This window comes from Octopus bimaculoides, chromosome Z, assembly GCF_046866305.1.
Source record: "Octopus bimaculoides isolate indiv1 chromosome Z, ASM4686630v1, whole genome shotgun sequence".
Taxonomy (NCBI): Eukaryota; Metazoa; Mollusca; class Cephalopoda; order Octopoda; family Octopodidae; genus Octopus; species Octopus bimaculoides.
The window spans coordinates 23,332,982-23,353,064 of record NC_142944.1 but is presented as its reverse complement, the minus strand read 5'-3'; the positions used below and the strand labels follow the sequence as shown (position 1 = coordinate 23,353,064).

At 33.8% G+C, this 20,083-nt stretch overlaps 1 protein-coding gene across 1 annotated transcript in view; it reads left to right on the top strand.

Moving 5' to 3' along the window:
• The window catches only part of LOC106884435 (E3 ubiquitin-protein ligase HERC2), a 160,411-nt gene that overhangs the window by 28,230 nt on the left and 112,098 nt on the right, over window positions 1-20,083 (top strand). The window contains exons 15-21 of the mRNA XM_089365383.1: window positions 1,649-1,799; window positions 2,860-3,062; window positions 4,341-4,556; window positions 5,979-6,165; window positions 7,648-7,949; window positions 12,006-12,267; window positions 18,048-18,080. Of these exons, the coding sequence (XP_089221509.1) occupies window positions 1,649-1,799; window positions 2,860-3,062; window positions 4,341-4,556; window positions 5,979-6,165; window positions 7,648-7,949; window positions 12,006-12,267; window positions 18,048-18,080 (1,354 nt within the window). The remainder of the gene's footprint in view (window positions 1-1,648; window positions 1,800-2,859; window positions 3,063-4,340; window positions 4,557-5,978; window positions 6,166-7,647; window positions 7,950-12,005; window positions 12,268-18,047; window positions 18,081-20,083) is intronic.

The following is a 20,083-nucleotide window of genomic DNA, read 5'->3' as shown; positions in this document are numbered from 1 at the left end:
GTTAAAGAACTATAGGCTAAGTTTAAATGAGAGGACTTCAGTTTAAAGTGGTTGGGTATCAAAACTATTGACTAATGCTTGAAGGAGCAATGTTGTTTCTTATATATACAGTGTGGGCTAAACTTCACGCACCATAACATTTGATATATTATTATTATTATCATTATTATTATTATTATTATTATTATTATTATTAAAGAATAAAAAGTTTACAATGGTATAACAATGCAGTATAGAACAAAAAAAAAAATGGACTATATACCTGTTGTAACTTGGTAAACTTTAGTCCGATGATATTTCGGAATTAGAATTCCTTCTTCAGATCTTATTTGCTGGAGTCTCTGCTATAAACTATAGCAGAGACTCCAGCTAAGAAGATCTGAAGAAGGAATTATTATTCTGAAATATCATCGGACTATATATAACCAAATTACAACAGGTATATAGTCCATCTTTTTTTTGTTCTATACTGCATTGTTATACCATTCTAAACTTTTTATTCTTTACAAACAATACACAATGCTTCAAGTGAACTACAATACTCTATTATTATTAATTTTGTCCATCTCTCTCTCTCTTTCTTTCTCTCTCTCTCTCTTTCTTTCTCTCTCTCTCTTTCTTTCTCTCTCTCTCTCTCTTTCTCTCTCTCTCTCTCTCTCTCTCTCTCTCTCTCTCTCTCTCTCTCGAGAGAGAGAGAGAGAGAGAGAGAGAGAGAGAGAGAGGATAATATGCTGAACCCAACTACTTGCAGGCGGTGTATCCCATTGAATTCATTAATTTAATTCATAGCAAAAGTGGCAAAAAAGGAAGAAAAGAGAAAGAAAGAAAGAACCAAAGCACAGGTGTCTATGGCAGACTATGTTATTTTGCCAACATGGTTTACATATAGAAGTACAAAGTACATAAGGAATTAGAGGATGAACAGAATCCTTATGTACTTTGTACTTCTATATGTAAACCATGTTGGCAAAATAACATAGTCTGCCATGGACACCTGTGCTTTGGTTCTTTCTCTCTTTTTCTTTTCTTCCTTTTTGTCACTTTTGCTATGAATTAAATTAATGAATTCAACGGGATACACCGTCTGCAAGTAGTTGGGTTCAGCATATTATCCTCCATTTTCTAATTGTTACACAAATTTTGGGTAAAACCTCCACTTTTACCCGCTCCCATTGATTGCACCTAGTATAGCACTAGTGTAGCAATAATTGGGTACCCTCCCAGCAGTATACTGGATAGATACTATCCCTTAGTGGGTTGAACCCCCAACCCCTAACTCTCTCACGTTATATATATATATATATATATATATATATATATAATGGTGTGTGAAAACATGTGAATTTATGGAGGGTTGGTTATCTTGGTAGAAGTAGCAACAAAAGGCTTAAGATGTACAGGAACAAACAGAGGAATATGGAACCTAATACAGAAGAGACATTCTGTACTATAAACCAGTCCAACTAATCACAGTGGAAAACAGGTTCTTAAAACAATATGATAACAAACAATGGCAGCAGTGATTCTAATGAAGATATTTTCTCCAACATTGATGACTTAAAGGATTTTTACTAGATGTTCTTCAATCTATTTGTTTTAGCAAGAATGTTTATATAGTTTTTTTTTTTTTTTTTTTAAATTTAAACAGATTCTAGCTCTTAGATTGTTGAAGGGTGTTCTACCTTCATGGGACAGCTCACTCGAAGCAAGCAGGATGAAAGACATTGTAGAAAAAATGTTCTCTCTTCTCGGAAATGTTCTTTTGTCTTGCTCATCTGATCCAACTTTACTTCCTCCAAGTAAGAAAATTTATTTCTCTTCTCATTATTGTCATTATTTAGGATGGTGGTAGTTTGGTGACAATGGTACGGGTAATGATAGTGGTATGGTAGTATTGGCTTCTTTAAGATGATAGTTTGGTGGTGATGATGGTAGTGATGGTGATGATAGTGATAATGCTGGTGATGATGTTACTGATAATAATGATGATGGCTCTGCAACAATGTTAGAATTTGCATAGGATTAATATTTGTAGTTAAATTTTGAATTGCTTGTTACATGTTAATTAGTAGTAATATTGGTTTCAAATTTTGGCACAAAACCAGCAGTCTTATGGAAGCGGTAGATTAATTACATTGACCCCAGTGATCAACTGGTACTTATTTTATCAACTCCAAAAGGATGACAGGCAAAGTTGATCTCGGCGGAATTTGAACTCAGAACACTGCTAAGCATTTTGTGTGGCATTATAACAATTCTACCAGCTCAACACCTTAATTAGTAGGAATATTAATTAGTAATATATACTTCTTAATTAGTATTAAGCTTTTGTTCTTTGGTAACCTGACAATCACTGAACAAGACATAATTCCTGTTGGCTGAGTAATGATAAAATTATATCCCAGGATTAGTTGCTGTTAGACCTGGGCTGTGGCATAGAATTCTTTCCTACAATTCCCATGCATACATGCATACAGATAGTCAAAAAGTAGAAGATGTGGGTTAGTGATAAAGTGCCAAACTAATTTGAGATTTTTATTAATTTATGGTACTGTGATCAAGGTATCTCACAGTTTGAGGAAATTATTATTGTATAAATCATATCCCTATATTTTCATGGGTTAAATTATGTTACCTGTCTACTGGGATTAGTGAAGTTAGATAATTGTGATTGGTGGAGGTAGGTAATTAAATAAGTGGACAAACAAAATACATTAATAAAGTTTTTTTGCACCAGATTTCTTAATTTGGATCCCTGGTTTTCTTTTTACTGAATTTCTATAGAAATAATTTGCAAATAAGCACTGATTACATAAGTAAATGAAATAATTATAAAATGTTCACATTTAATTTTTACAGGTGATACTCTTAGGAAAGGCCATCGTGGGCGACCACCTGTGACGATCACTGCTTCATATTCCAGTACTGTAGCTGATGAAATTGTGTCAACAATTAGGAAACTTCATCTGTTAGATGGCTGGAATGCACACATCAACTCTTATATTATCTCCAAGTTAGGAATGATTGAAGATATGGTCTGTGATAAGAGTAAATCCTCCATGGTAAGATCACACACATATATAAACTGATATATATATATAAATATACATGTATGTATGCATGCATGCCGATGTAAGAAGTTTGCTTCCTAACAACATGATTCTGGGTTCTGTTCCAGTTCTACTCCAGTTCTCTCCAGATAGAGATAGAGAGAAGAAAAAAAGAAAAAGAGAGACAAAGAAATTTAGGGAGAGTTGATGTTTTTATTAAAAATAGTAGAGTTGGTAGTGGGAGTAATAATAAGAGAGAGAGAAAGAGGGACTGAAAACTCAACCAGTATGCTGAACTAACATACTGAATACTGATGGTAATGGGGTGATAGTAATAGTATGAGCTGTAGTTGTGATAGAAGCAAAGGCGGTGGTGGTTGTGGTAGTTGAGGCCCTCAGGAATGAGGGTGAGAGTAAGTGATGTGAAAGACAGTAGTGATGATGATGGAGGGGAAGGCGACAAAGTCAAAGGTATTGATGGTGGTGGCGTCAGAAGTCTGAATGGTGTGTGTATGGCAGATGTGGTGGCGATGGTGGTAGTACGGTTCTTTTTTTCATGCAGCTTTGCAATAAGTTCTAAGTCGACAAATTATATCATTGTTTTGATGAAAATTGTTTATTACTTGAAAAATAGTGTTCAAGCTTAATAAAATTTAATATGTACTCAATGAATGAAGTGCCATTGTTGGTGGGCCCAAGGCCTAATGAAGAGCCCTTCACAGAGGCTGGTGTAAAAGCCACCCAATAAGGTGGCTTTTAAGCTAGTTTTTATATATATATATATATATATATGAAAAAATATGGACAACTTACATAAAATGTTGAAAAAGCTGAAATCAGTGGAACTGGATCCAGTCAGTTAGATATGACTTTTTCCTATACTACAAAAAGGAAACCCCTTTTAGCCCCAAAACTCAAAAAGGTGTTGACTAAAACCTTTTTCTATACAAAAGACTCCATCCAACATGTGACTCCTTATTTTTCTTTGTTCCCATATGTTTATATAAATTATATATGTTAAGCTCATCTTAAGAATATGTATACAATACAATTTCTATTGAACTATAATACAAATCTCTGAAAATTTGTTATATTTTTATTTTTCATACCTATAAACACGTACAATAAACTTATTCTCCACTTGTTTTAATTATACAACGTGTGTGTATATATATATTCATCAGTTTGTAATTTCTTTTATAAATACATAAACTATATATATATATATATATATATATATATAATGTATTTATATACACACTCAACCATTTATTTCTTATTTTCTGTCAGGATGATCTCAACATTGATCTTCAAGAAACACATGCAGCAATAATGGCTGTTCTTGCAGTTATTGGTGGAATTGGTTTGCTGCCACGCCTAGGAGGTCTTGTTATGCATTATGAACTAAGACTTGGAACAATTGCTAATATCCGTCCTTCTGGCAAAATTCAAGTCCAGTTTCCAGAAGTGGGACTCAAGATGTGTCGAATGACTGATCTCGTTCCTGTAAGCTATTTTTATAAAATCTATTGCATTTAAATTAATTTTGAACCATGTGACTTTTGGGTTCAGTTCCATTGTGTGATACCTTGGGCAACTGTTTTCCACTATAACCTTTGACAGACCACTACCTTGTGAGTGAATTTGCTAGACAGTAACTGTGTGGAAGCCCTTTATATATATATATATATATATATATATATATATATATATATATATATATATATATATATATATATATATCAGAGTGTCTTTGTGTCTGTGCTTGTCTTGTTTCCACCTATCACTTCACAACCAGTGTTGGTTTGTTTGAATTCCTGTAACCTAGCAGTTCGTCAAGAGGCTGACAAAATAAGTACTGGAGTCAAACCTCTTCAAGGTTGTGCTCCACCAAGGCTGCAGTCCAATGACTGAAACAAGCAAAAGATAAAGATGAAAAGGTTCATATCACAGGTCTGCCCAAAGTTTTAATTTTTTTTTTTAAAACCACTTTACCAGCAGTAAATCTTTCTTCTTACCACCAATATTGTCCAAGGAAAAGGTAAAGGTCAGTACAGTTTGGCACCAGAGTCCTCTCAGATGAACTCTGAACATACACAGCAGAAGCAAAAATTGCTGGATATTTTGTCACACTATCATTATATAATGTACTTATTTTATGCAGTGCTCAAGCGCAGTACAACTCATTACAGATGGTGGCCAAAAGTGCATGTACAGTACATTACAGCACAGGAAGTGAACAGCAAATGAGTTGTTTAGAAATAAAAAAGGAAGAAGAACCTCGGGTGTATTGTTGGTGAATTTCAAAGCATGCTAGTTTTGAAGGATGTAGTGTCCTGACAGCTAACAACTGATGTGGGTAGTTTATTCCATGCTTCAGCAATTCCAAGTATGAAAAAATGTTTCTGAAAGTCATGGGTGCTGTGTTGTTTTTGATTTTGTAAGCATGTCCACAGGTGTTAGACATATGGAATTCAAAAAAGTGCCCCAGTTTGTTGTTTGAAAGATGGTGGATAATCTTGTAGGTGTCTATCAAGTTACTTGCCAGATGTCGGAATTTTACTAGTGATTCTGCCAAATTCTTTTGTATTGAACGAATAACAAATGTTTTTTTATTTTATTTTTGATTAGAAGCACCTATACTAGAGACAACTATATTTTATAACAATGTTGTTGTAAAAGTAAATGAAAGATATGACAGAAAGAAGTGCATAGTGAGAGTGGTATGATAGTGTCCAGTAGATGTAGGTTCTTATTCCATCACCAGACCTTTTCAATTTTTGTTTTGTCACTTATATTTTCATCAATAATTGCTGTTTTAAAATACATTTTATTCTTTAAAAGATATATGTGTATATCAGCTTTATCCAAATAAATTTTTAATATCTTAAATATTCAATTTAATTTTTATCTTATTTTTTATTGAAGGTTCCTCACCTAGAATTTGTTGTGGATAAGTTACCAATGACAGAGAATGTTATCAATACTTGGGTCAAATTGGTTAGTTTAGCTGGGACAGGATTTAAAGTTGAAAAAGAGAGAGAGAGGACATCACTATTCAGTAGTGTTAATAGTGTAGAATCAACTGGAACCAATACGGACAAGAAGAACTTTGGTAAATATTTCAGTCTTTGAAAAATATATATTTTACTCATGTAGAACAATTCATATAAACCATGAAAGCAACTGTTTGGATTAAAGGGGTTTTTTTGTTTTGCTTTGGATATGTTGTTATTACTGCTGTTAGCTGTTGTTCTCTTTGAGTAAGAACTATGGGACTGAGGCAGCGGAAGGGATATTTCAGTAGTTTCCAAGTGATGATGTGTTCGATATATGTCGTTCTTTACTCTGTTCTGGTACTGGTGTGGTAAACTGTGTTGTGAAGCAATCAAGATACACTGTTTCTGTTGTTATCCAGCTGGCAGGAGTAGAGGTGTCATATCAGAAGATTGGCAAAATAAGCTTCACCAGCTTCGCTTTGAGAAACCTAGTTTGTATGTGTGACTGTGGATTCTGTTGAACTCAGTGAAAGTGGTTGGCAACCAGGACAGAACTAAAATTAAATGTGATTAAGGCAAAAAATTAGAAAATTCCATTGGTATGGAGGTGTTGTCAGAGAAGGTGAGGTGAAAAGTATTGGAAACAATCAACTTTAATTTACAGAAATTATCCAAGACAATATAGGTATTTGATAAGAAGACTGGCAATATGAACTGGTTATGTAATAAAGACAAGATAGTGTTGTGAAATAATATTAAATGGATATTAGAATGGTGTATTTTCTGTCAGATATCACCCATTCTTATTAGATACTTATACCATCAATATTGGACATTCACCATATTAACCTTCTGTGATTCCTTAGTGATTGTTATTCCGTCTGGGAAATCTATCTTCATAATATCTCTTCATTTTCTTCAGATCTCTGTGACTGCTATGTAATGGTTTCAGACATTTTTTTTCTATTGTTGGCAGATAAATCAGGTAATCAAATGCAATATTGGTGGGTGATAATAATGGGTGGAGATATAAAATTGGTAATGTGTTTATTAAGGGTATAAACACATGGTATATTTTCAAACAGAACTAAGAACTTGCACAGAGAAAATGGTCAATTAATGATAGAGAGAACAGGACCAGTTTCTGAATGAGGAAAGAGGACCAATTACTGATAAAGCTAGAGAAATGTTGTGTCATAGGTTTTAAGATCATTGTTGTAAAAAGTCTTATGTGGAAACTTTGTTAATGGACTTCTGCACAGGCTAAATTCATATTGTCTAAAAACTTTGGTCGTTGATGGTCTTGGACATGAAATTTTAATATTGAAATGTCTTATATTTCTTGTAATTTTGCCAAAGTAAATCTTTTTTACTCATATCAATGTTGCAACAGAAAATAGTTTAACTACCTGTTTCTTATTAATTTTAACACTTAATTCTATGAATTCTGTCAAAACTTTAAAATTTTACTTCAATTTGAAATCTTTTAATTAATTATGAAGCATTTAACTTTTAATACTTCTCATTTGTTATATTTTAAATATTTTGATAATAAGCTGTTTTACTTTTATTGAAATTTTCTTTCTTTTATTTCAAAGGATGTGGTTTAAATACAAAACTTCTACACAAACAACAAATTCGACTGGGTTTGCTAAAAGCAGCAAGAGTACTGTTTAGTCGACAGGATAACTTACACAAAGTTTTATCTCAACCAGCTGTTCTTGACTTGGGTTTTGCATCTTCACTGGAAACAGGTGTTGGATTCAGTAGCAGTACTGAAGAAGATCTGAACACTTTGCAGCAGGAACCAGCCACAAACATATCTTTATTACAACATCTGATGGTTGCTGCAACACAACCATCTCCACTCAAAGCAATATTTTCTAGAGAAGAAATGGAGGTAAACAACTCATCCTTCAACTTTTTTCATGATTGAATTTTAATGACTTCACCATAATTGTTAGTGTTATTTCATTATATCCAGTCAGCCCACAGATATGGCTGTGTGGTGAAGAAGTTTCACTTGCAATCATGTCACTTCAGCTTAGATCCCACTATGTGGCACATTGGACAAGTATCTTCTATCATAGCCTCAGGTTGACTGCTACCTTGTGTATAGAATTTGGTAGATGAAACTTGTGGACATCATCATCATCATCATTGTCATCGTCATCGTTTAACGTCCGCTTTCCATGCTAGCATGGGTCAGACGATTTGACTGAGGACTGGTGAACAGATGGCTACACCAGGCTCCAATCTGATTTGGCAGAGTTTCTACAGCTGGATGCCCTTCCTAACGCCAACCACTCAGAGAGTGTAGTGGGTGCTTTTACGTGCCACCGGCACGAAGGCCAATCAGGTGGTACTGGCAATGGCCACTCTCAAAATGGTGTATTTTATGTGCCACCCACACAAGAGCCAGTCCAGGAGCATTGGCAATGATCTCACTCGAAAGTCCTTACAGATGCCATTATTTATAGATTTAATCCATTACCCAAATGAAAACCACCACATGATCCTTGGCTGTCTTTCACAGAGACCAATCTGTTAGAAGCAGTCAGGCCAGGTCTCTGGTTTGAGAATATCTTCTCTTCCTTCCATCAGTTTTGAAGGCTGTAAAAAGAGTAACAGGTGCTTACAACATTAACCCTTTAGCATTTAAAGCAGCCATATCCGGCCAAAAGAATCTACCTGTTTCATCTTCAAACTGGCCAGATCCGGCCTCTCACACTTACTCTACAAGATTATTATAAAAATAAACAATCAGGTCATTGAAATCTCAAAGCTACAATATGAATAAATAAGCATTACATTTGACAGAGTAATCTGAATGTTTAAGCATTAAAATAATAAAAAGTTAAAATAATAAAGAAGTTACTCAGGATTCGCCAGTCCCCAGTCAAATCGTCCAACCCATGCCAGCATGGAAAGTGGACGTTAAACGGTTATGATGATGATAATGATGATTTGACATTTCAGAGAGTAGCTTTCTCAACATTTTCAGAACATAGTTTTCTGTATCTGTTCTCATCAGTGTGCTGCACGCCTCAACTGTTAACACTTCTCTTTTTGTCGCCTCTCTCTCCTTACCTCCTTCTTGCTCTCTTTCTTTCTCATATGTGTGATTTTATTGTATACTTAGCAACTATTTACATATTTACTGGAGCCTGGTGCAGCTCTCCAGCTGGCCAGTTCCTGTTAAGCCATTCAGCTCATGTCAACATGAAAAACGGACATTAAAGGACGATTATCATAATGATGATATATATGTATATATGTATTTCTGTAGTTTTTTCCCAGTGTGCTAATGGTTCTGCTAGCCTTAGTATAATAATAATAATAATAATAATAATAATAATAATTATAGACAATACGAAGAGTGTAATGTGATTGCGATAGATATTTTATTGGCTGAACAATATTTCAATAGTTTGCCTATCTTTGGTGAGTTCAATTTTGAATTTCTATGTAGCACTTTTCATTTTGAACTTGACAAAGACAAGCAAAGCTGTCGAAATATCGCTCAACCAATAAAATATTTATTGCAACTGCATCATGCTCTTGGTATTGCATCATGCTCTTTGTGAAGAGCTATGTCAATCCTTTAAAATCCAATAATGATAATAAAGGTGGTAAGCTGGCAGAACTATTAGTATGCCAGACAAAATGCTTATCAGCATTTCATCTGTCTTTATGTTCTGAGTTCAAATTCCACTAAGGTTGACTTTCATCCTTTCAGGGTCAATAAAAGAAATACCAGTCAACTTCTAGTGTTGATGTATTTGACTTCCCTCTCCCTTCAAAAACTGCTAGCCTTGTGTCAAAATTTGAAACTATTATTATTATTATTGTTGTTGTTGTTGTTGTTACTACTACTACTACTACTACTACTACTACTTGCTATTTTAGTTAGCAGGGATGTTATCTTGAGGTTTGATGGCAACAAGTCTCCTCAAATCTCAAGTATGAAGGGCTAAAGAAAATATTACCTTTCAGATCAGTAATGCAAGTCTCAATTTCAATATCCTTCAGCTTCTTAGGTAGCAATTTGGGTGTTGTATGAGGTTAAAGGAATCATCACAGGAACAGTTCACACTTTTGTTTTTCACAGTCTCTTCATCTCTTTGTCTAGGTCCTGATATTTCTTGAATATCTTATTTTCTTTGGTATTCACTATATTATCATACAATATTCTTTTCTACTCTAGGCACAAGGCCTGAAATTTGGGGGTAGGTGGGGCAGTCCATTAGATTGGACACAACTGGTATTTGATTTATCGACCCCGAAAGGATGAAAGGCTAAGTCAACCTCAGTGGAATTTGAACTCAGAATGTAAAGACAGACGAAATACCGCTAAGCATTTCACCCAGCGTGCTAACATTTCTGTCAGTTCACTGCCTTCTATTATCATACAATATTGCAAAGTTTATGATTTTATTCTGTTTCTTTTCTTTTGTCCTGTAAAATCATATTTAGTCTTCTTGCTTCAATAGTGTGGTTAGTCCCTTTGGAAGAAGACCAATAAATCCTGTAGTTCTCATTCTCTATCCATAGCCTTTCGTTTGTGTTTGTACCACTTTTCTGTTATTTTAAAGCCACACACTCAGCTAGCATCTCAACATACCCTTTTACCTACACAGTTATGCCTTCACTTATACTCTTCTTATGCTATATTCACTCAAAAAATGGCTAATACTTCTCTCTCCCCTTTTCTGAAGATTCTGCATTTGCTCTCTGAGCTTTATTATTATTACTGTGGCACAATGGATAACATACCTGACTACAGATTTGCAGGTTTGAAACCTGGCAACCTCAGATGCGTTTTAAGGTAGCAAACTGGTAGAATCATTAATATGCCGGGTGAAATGTTTAGCAGTATTTTGTCTGTCTTTACATTCTAAGTTCAAATCCTACCAACTTTACCTTTCATCCTTTCTTGGTCAATAAAATAAGTACCAGTTGAACACTGGGATCAATGTAATTGACTTACCCACTCCCCTGAAATTTCAGACCTTGTGCCAATAGTAGAAAGAACTACTACTACTACTATTTTAGTAGTTATGGTGTTGCACTCATGATTGCAAGATTGTGGTTTCAATTCCTGGACCGGGTGGTGGATTCTATTCTTGAGCAAAACACTTTATTCTGTTTCTCTGCAATCACTTCAACACCTAACTCATGGTACATTGTGCACCTGTTCAGGTAATGTTGATTTGATGTAGACAGTGAGCTAATGTACAGCACATACATTTGATCACTATAAACAAATCATTTGTACAGGTCATTCAACAAAAGCTGACTACTCATAACGTCATTTTCAATGGGAGAGTCCACTATTACTACTACTTACTACTATTATAACCACCACCACTGCCACCACTTTACCTTTCGTCCTTTCAAGGTTAATAAAGTACTGACCTTGCTTTAATCAAAATTACTGACCTTGTGCCAAAATTTGAAATCATCCCTCCCCCCATTATGTTAAACCTATTTACATGCTAAACCCTCACAACAATAACATACTCGCACACATTCTTTGTTTTGTCTTCTACTGTCCAAAATGTTTTCCATAATGTAAACTCTTTGTGGTTAATAAAGAAATCATCATCATTATGATTATTATTATTATCAATTATTATTTGTCGGGAGAAAATGCTTAGTGGCATTTCATCTGTCTTTGTCCTGAGTTCAAATTCTGCTTGCTGACGTTGGCTTTGCCTTTCATCCTTTCGGGGTCAACCAAACGAATACCAGTTGAGCACTGGGGTCAATGGAATTGACTTAGCCTTAGCCCCACTCCCAAACATGCAGGGCTTGTATCAAAATTTGAAATCACCATCATCATCATCATCGTTGTCGTCGTCGCCGTCGTTGTTGTTTTTGTTGTTGTTGTTATTATTATTATTATTATTATTATTATTATTATTATTATTATTATTATTATTTTCTGTCACAGGCTGCAGCAATGGCTGTTTGTCAGTACTTAACAGCTGTATCTGGACAGCCACAAGATGTCTTTGACTCCAGTTCTGACAGCGAAGATATTGTGCCTTACCTAGTCAATTCTGCATCAGTGTCTCAGGTATCTCCTAACCGTACCCCTAAGTCCAAAAGAGTACGACAAAGTTCACTGCAGCAGCCTTTGCCTCCTGTGGTGTTCCAGTTGCAAGAAATGGGTTTCCCCCGAAAGAATGTAGAACATGCCATTAAAGCTCTTGGTAAGTCAAAAATATACATTGATGACAATTCACATTAAAATTTAATGGGTTTAATTTTTAATTAACTCCACAACTAATTTTATATTTCTATACTGTTTCTTTACTGGATCACATGTAATTTGTTCAAATTCTAACGTCGGCTTTGGTATAGTTTCTGTGGGCAGTATGCATTTCCTAATGCCATCTGCTTTGCAGTGTGTACTGAGTACTTTTGCATGGCAATGCCACCAGTGAGTTACTTGCTGACCTCACTGGTGCTAGTTCTACATAAAAAAAAGTCAGTACATTCTGTAAAGTGTTCAGTGTTAGGAAGAGCATCAAGTCATATAGACATTACTAAAGCAAATAAGGTTTGGTACAGTCCTTTAGCTCACCAGCTCCTGTTGACCTGTACAGCCCATGCCAGCATGGAAAATTGACTTTAAATGATAATGTTGATGTACATTAAACCTGGTGATTAATTCTGAAGAACAGTTCATAGATACAGGTATGACTGTGTGGGTTCAGAAGTTTTATCTGGAATCACCTCATGATTATGAGGTTAGGTCCCACTGCATGGATACTGTTAGCTATTGAATTCTACTGGTGATGCAGGTTAGAAAAAGCTTGAATGTGTATATGTGATTGAGTATGAATTCCTCTTGTCTTAACATGTGCACACTGATTGTAAACAAAAACATAACTTTTCATTCAAACAGTGTTATTTGCTTGTAGTTCTCTCTGAAAGCTTGTCCAAGCTATGTGTTGATCTTTAGACTGGGGTAGTATTACCTTGCTTCAAAACAGTTGAGTGTTGCTCTCTGATAGGTTGCTATCATAGAATCAGAGATTGTTGTCTCCAGTGGATTACTATCTGTCAAGTTTTGTAATTTGTTTATTTCATAAGCATAGGTATAGGAACAAAGATCAAATAGCTGTAAACTGCAAATTTATATCTCGTAGCAGATGTACAACCAACAGCAGAACATATGAAAAGGGGTAACATCAGCTGTGATCCTGCAATGATGGAATCAATTGTGTGTCCCCGTTTATTTTACTAGCAATATATATATATATTAAAAAAATGTTCACATAAAACTCGTGCATATCATGTGACTGGCAGTTTTTAATTATTGAAACAAATGTACAGCATGTGTTATATATTCATAAGGAGTTCAATACATGACACTATCAAAAGGGTGAAATATAAATTCCTCATCATTGTTTAGCATCAGCTATTCTATGCTTCCATGGCTCAGATGGACTTCACTGAGACAGATTTTCTACAGATGGATGCCCTTCTTGATTCCAAGCAAGGTAATATTTTCTTTAGTCCTTCGTACATGAACAGCCCAATATTGGACATGTTTTTCATGGAAGATTACAAACATGTGACACTTGCTGAATGACAGTGACATCTGTTTACCACCAGCACACAATCTCAAGAGAAGGAGAAATAATTACACACATACACATCATACATGCTTATCAAACTTTTACAAGAAAAGGGATGACAGTCATTTTGAAGTTTCAGCTTGATAGTCCAGTGAAGTCTAGCAGTTCAAAACTTTGAAGTCAATGTCATTCTTTTTCTTGTAGAAGTTTACTAAACATGTATTCTACAAAAAAAAAAAAAGAAAGCAACAGCAAAAAATTGAGTAATTCAATGTTAAATTGTTTTTATATATAACTTAAAATGAAAACAAACATTAATGTGTGTGTGTGTGTGTGTGTGTGTGTGTGTGTGATGGGCTTCTTTCAGTTTCTGTGTGCCAGACCCTCTCACAAAGCTTTGCTTCACCTGACAATAGAGTAGAAAACACTTACTCAAAGTGCCATGCAGCATCTTAATCACACAGGCATACTTCTGCATATATGCATTATGCAACCACGCACACACACACCAGCATGGCCGTAAAGACAAACTAATGATTTAATTACCCTTCTGTCTATCTCACCCTCTTTCTGTATGTGTATATACATATATATATATATATATATATATATATATTAATAAATTATAGGGCAGCAAAAAAATTTTAGAAATTTTATTTGCTGCCCTATAATTTATTAATAATGATAGAATATTTTTTGGCTAATTTCTGAAAGAAAATCGGCATTTTTGTATTTGCTGCCGATAAGGTAAAGTGCACATGCGCGGTAAATTTTGAAAAATTAACATATAAACATAAACCATCTTTCCTATGACTCGTGTTTATATGTAATCTGGTTATTCCGCTGAAGATAGTTTGACCTTGTAAGGTATATTTTTATCTTGCTAAAATAACTTGAAACCATGGTACGGAATATAGATTGGTAAATGTTTTTATTTTTCATTCCCTTTCGAAATTATTCCTATTTTTGTGGTATAGAGTTTTTTGCTGCTCTTTCTAGCGGGTCAGATGTCCTATTATAGGCATCTCTGTATTTTAAATGAAATATATATATATATATATATATATATATATATTTAGTTAATTTGAGGAAGTTATATCCTCATTAGGGATTATATAATCCAAGGTATTCCACTGGTTAATCCCTATCATCTAATATGAAAGTCCTTGGTGTTATGTTAGGGATTATTGAAATTATATATTATCAATATTGAGGGGAAAAAGAAAATGGAGAAATAAAGAAATAATGGATGTATGAATAATTTATAATGTTATAAAGTAATGAAAATTTCTTTTAAAACATAGTACAAATAAATTGATTACAAGTTGTAAAACTCAAAAAATAAAGGAACCTACATATGTGTTTCAGTCCTATCACCTAGTTGATCAGAAATTCCAAGCGTTTGGTTAAAACTGTTATAATGCATATCTAGGGAAACTTATAAACGGTTTATAAGTAAGTTTTACTAGATACATATTATAGCGGTTATTTTTCAAACTTTCATCTATCCTCTATTCTGATAATGTCATATATTGCTACTCCTCTCTATCTTTCCACAACTGTATCTATTACTAAACCAATAAGAAAAATCTATAGGTTTTATTTTGTTTTTAATGTTGTTTATTTTATCTTTTTAGCTTGATTTTATTAAAAAAATTTTATGCATATTTTATTTATTTATTTGTTTTCTAATTTATAGTATATGGTATATACATGAATATATAGAGCCCATCAATTAGATACACTTACTATATATAACTTTTAACTTCTTTAATCCATTAATAATCCGTATGCATCCTTCAAAAGAAAAATGATTACCTAAGTTCCATGAGCTCAGAATTAACCCTGAAGAAGTCCTACCACCATATAGTTAGAATATGATATCTTTCTTAGCATTTAACACAATGCTTGGAATTTCTGATCAACTAGATGATAGGACTGAAACATATATGTAGGTTGCTTTATCTTTTTTTTTTTCAGCTTTACAACTTGTAATCAATTTATTTGTATTGTGTTTTAAAAGAAATTTTCATAATTTTATAACATACAAATAAATTATTCACAAATCCATTATTTCTCCATTTTCTTTTTTTCCCCCCTCAATATATATGTATATATACACACACACACACACACACACACACACACACACACACACACACACAAATATATTTGTATGTGTGTAAATGTTTGTTTATATGCGTATGTTTGCATGTGTGTGTATACGAACGGGTATTTATGTTCCATGCTTCCTGTTCTGTTTTTCTGTTATGTGTTTATTAACTGTCAGTAATTGTTGTTGTATCAATAAGTTGGTAGATGTTACTCTACTCTGCTTAAATCTCTAACATTATAAACAAATTTATCTATACGATCTATACAATATGTCACATATTTTAGATAGCAGTTATGCATGCATGTGCATGTGTACATTTTTATTGTGTATTTACATTCAAATACACAATATAACATGTGTGAGTTGTTGTTGTTTAGCCCCAGGTTAGCCTTAAATGAGTGGATCCACAAATAAAGGCAATCCAGCATTGATCATTCATCTTATATTCAGGTATGATGAATCTAGGACTACATTATCTGAGGTGTTCTTCTCTTAAGACAGTAGGGTTACATTGGCTGTTACTTTTATCAGTTCAAGTAATATTGTAAGATATCATACAGTTTTATAATATGTCATCATGTTCCTGGTGAATAGTGAGATTCAAAACAATGACTTGGACATTTATTCTTAATATGTTCCAGTAGATTCAAATATGAATATACTAATCACTGTTGTGTTCATTACAACAGTGATTAGCATATTAAGGTTCGAATCTACCAGAGGTTTTATAGTTTGCAGGAAAGGTAATCACAAAGATCTGTGTGTTCTAATGAAACAGCTATGAACATATTTATCAGGACAGTACATTAGTGTGTGTGTGTAGGGGGGAGAAAGGTGCAGCAATTGTTGTGTAGTTTAGAAAAGATATCAGATATATTTTTGTGACACATCATAATTGAATTGGAATCAGCAAGTCATTCAGAAAGGATTCTTTAAGTTGTAAGTTTTGATTATCAAAGATATATTCTGGAATTTTTCTCTTCATTTCCTTGGAATCCTTACAACAAATGTAAATCTGTAATGGAACTGATTTCTTGAAATGTTATGTCTACAGATGATTATCTGATAGCAAACACTCTTTTTGTTGGAAATGTTGGTTGTGTTGGAAAATGAAGAATGCCTGGAGAGAACACAAATGGACTAAACCATAAAAAGAAGTAGGGAAATACTTAAGTAAGATTCCTTAAGATAGGAGATAGTGAAGATGAGAACATCTGAAGAAAGATCACAGAGAGAACCAATCTATACTATGTAAGTAAGGGAGGCGAAGATTACAAAGTTGAGTGGTATTAAAACTGACACTATAATGACAATAAGTTTATTGTATACAGTGCTGATGTGCACTACAACTCATCAGAAAAGGATAAAAGAAAGGACAGAAAGCAGACACATAAGCCAAGTACAGAAAAATAGAAATGGAGGCTAGAAGTACATACACAGTACACAAAATAAAACACTAAGAGGATAAAAAAAGTGAATAATAAAATGTCATAAAGAGGAAAGGGTACATAGGTAGGTTAGGAGTAGTGTTGGTGAATTTCAGGAAGCATAACATTTTTGAAGGATACAGTGTTCTGATGGCCAACTAACACAGATAGTTTATGCCATGCTTCAATAATTCTGAACACGAGAAAAAATGTTTCTGAAAGTCATGTGTGTTGTGATTGCTTTTATTTAGAAGCGAGCGAATTCTTTCTGTGTGGCAAATGTATTTGATTGGCACATCCTGTAGTCTAATTCTGGGACTCTATTTATCAGTGGTAATGTGAAGAATGAAAAAAACAAAAGGATTTGATATGAGACTAACAAGTCACAAAATTAAATATAATTTTATTTTAATATAGTTATAGAGTGTGTGTGTGTGTATAAGCACACACTACTGAAGTAAGTGTTATTGTATATCAACTAGTGTGATATATAAATCTTAATTGTTGTGGTTCATGTGTTTGATTAAAGAATATCTCAATGTGGTAATTTACAGTTATAACATAATAATATCTAATTTTAGAATTAATTGTATTGTTTAAAAAGAATATAGCTTGTACAGATTTAAATTGTTTCAAAACATGACATTTGATTATAGAATCTTAATTAAAAAATATAGTCAGGGTTAAGAGATGTTTAGTAGAGTGCAGGGAAAAAGAGAATAATCTACAATGGTAAGATAATAGTATTCAGTCTCAAATTGTGAATTATTCTGTAATTTGTGTACTTATGTGAGGGAATAAATTTTTGAAGCTTTTGTTCCAAAAGTTTCCAAGATAAGTCTGACAATCATTTCATGTTCCAGAGGAAGTGGGTTCTAAATATGACAATGATGGAGGTAAGATAATGCCTCATTTTATAATTCATTAATGTTTTTTTATTATTTTTATTATTAATCTATTGCCACTAATGTAAATAACAATATATCCCTTTCATATCATCAGCATGAACAACCTGACATTTCTCCACTAGAACTTTGTTTATGGCTGTTTTAAAAAAAATGAGTTTTTTTTTTTTTTTGTCACCTTCATATTTTGCATAGAAATACTCTTCATCAATGCAATTATGTCAGTGCAGAAGGTATAAAGGACAAACTTGTTGATCTATATTTTATCCATTATCTTTTACTTGTTTCAGTCATTGGACTGCAGCCATGTTGGGGGACCATCTTAAAGGGTTTTAAACAAACAAATCAACGCCAGTACCTTTTTCTTTTAAAGTCTGTTTCTTTTTCCTGATCTGCTCATTTACAGGAACATATACAAACCAACACTGGTTATTAAGTGGTGGGCGAAGAAGACACAAATACAAAGATACACACACACACACACACTCTCTCTCTCTCTCTCTCTCTCTCTCCCTCTCACACACACACACACACACACACACACACACACACACACACACACACACACACACACACACACACACACACACACACAACTGGTTTCATTCAGTTTCTGCCTATCAAATCCACCCACAATCCTTTGGTTAGCCTGGCAGTATAGTTGAAAACACTTGCCCAAGGTGCCACACAGAGTGACTGAACCTAAACCATTTGATTAGAAAGCAAACTTCTTACCACACTGCCATATCAGTGCCTATATCAAACTAAATATAAGTTAATTAAAAACTTTAAAACAGAGTGTTGGGTCTGATATGACTGTCTATATCCCATAAACAATTTATTTTGTTATTCTTTTCTTTAGTTTGTTGTTGGAGGCAAATCATAGCTCTTGTTTATCATTTGACTTATGAAATTATTTCAGTCATTAAAATTTGAAAAGACATTTTAAAAGTGATTATTGGAAAAGTCCTGCTCCTCTTCTAAATGTAAGACAAGTCCATCAACATGAAGTGTTGTGAAAAGGTTATGATCAACAGCTTTCAAATGGTTTAATCACGGATTCTTCCTTTGCTATCAGAAGTCTACTTGAAGAAAAGGATATGCAGATAATAATTGTTTCAATATGATTATAGATGCGGTGTGTACGTGCATGTGTGTGTGTGTGTGTGTACATACCTGCATGCATGCACAGGTAGTTATTCCCCCTTTCAAGGGTCAATGGGTAAAATACTCTTCCACACAAGAGTGTGTTAGAATGTTGGGCTGTCAAAGGTGATGCCTTGCAATATCTATTTCAGTTTTGGGACTTTTGTTACTGAAATGAAATAAAATTCAAGCTCTTAACCAAGTACCCAGGTATTTCAGCTGATGGTTCTCCTGGCTGTAGAGAATACAATTACAAATATATTGTAAATAGTTTCTGATGACCTAATTTCATTTACATTCTTCACATTGATGGAATGGGATATTTTACACTAGTATGCTTAGAATATTTATTTTTCTCATAATGTATCATTTAATTGGATATGCCAAGATATTTATACTGTAGATTATGGCCATAATATTAACAATCCAAGATCATCCATATTTTTAAAGTGATTGATGTTAGAAAGGGCATCCAGCTGTGAAAAGAACCCCCCCCCCCCCAAAAAAAAACCTCAATATCAGACAGTGGAGCTTGGTGTAGTTCTCTGGTTTGTCAGCTCCTATCAAGCTGTCAACCCATGCCAACATGAAAAGCGGAAGTTAAATGACATGATGATAATAATAATATATAAAATGGCCTGTATCAGCTGAAGAAGTGCAGTGATCATATCGTTGACACAGAAATTTGAAGCCCTGTATATGAGTCTCCATGATCTTATCATTCAGTGAATATAGTCCTCTATTTGCAGTGATATTGAGGTCTACATCTGTTGTCATTACATGCAACTGGTTAGTACTTACATTATGTTATATCATATATAGTATGATATATAATATAGTGTAAGCAC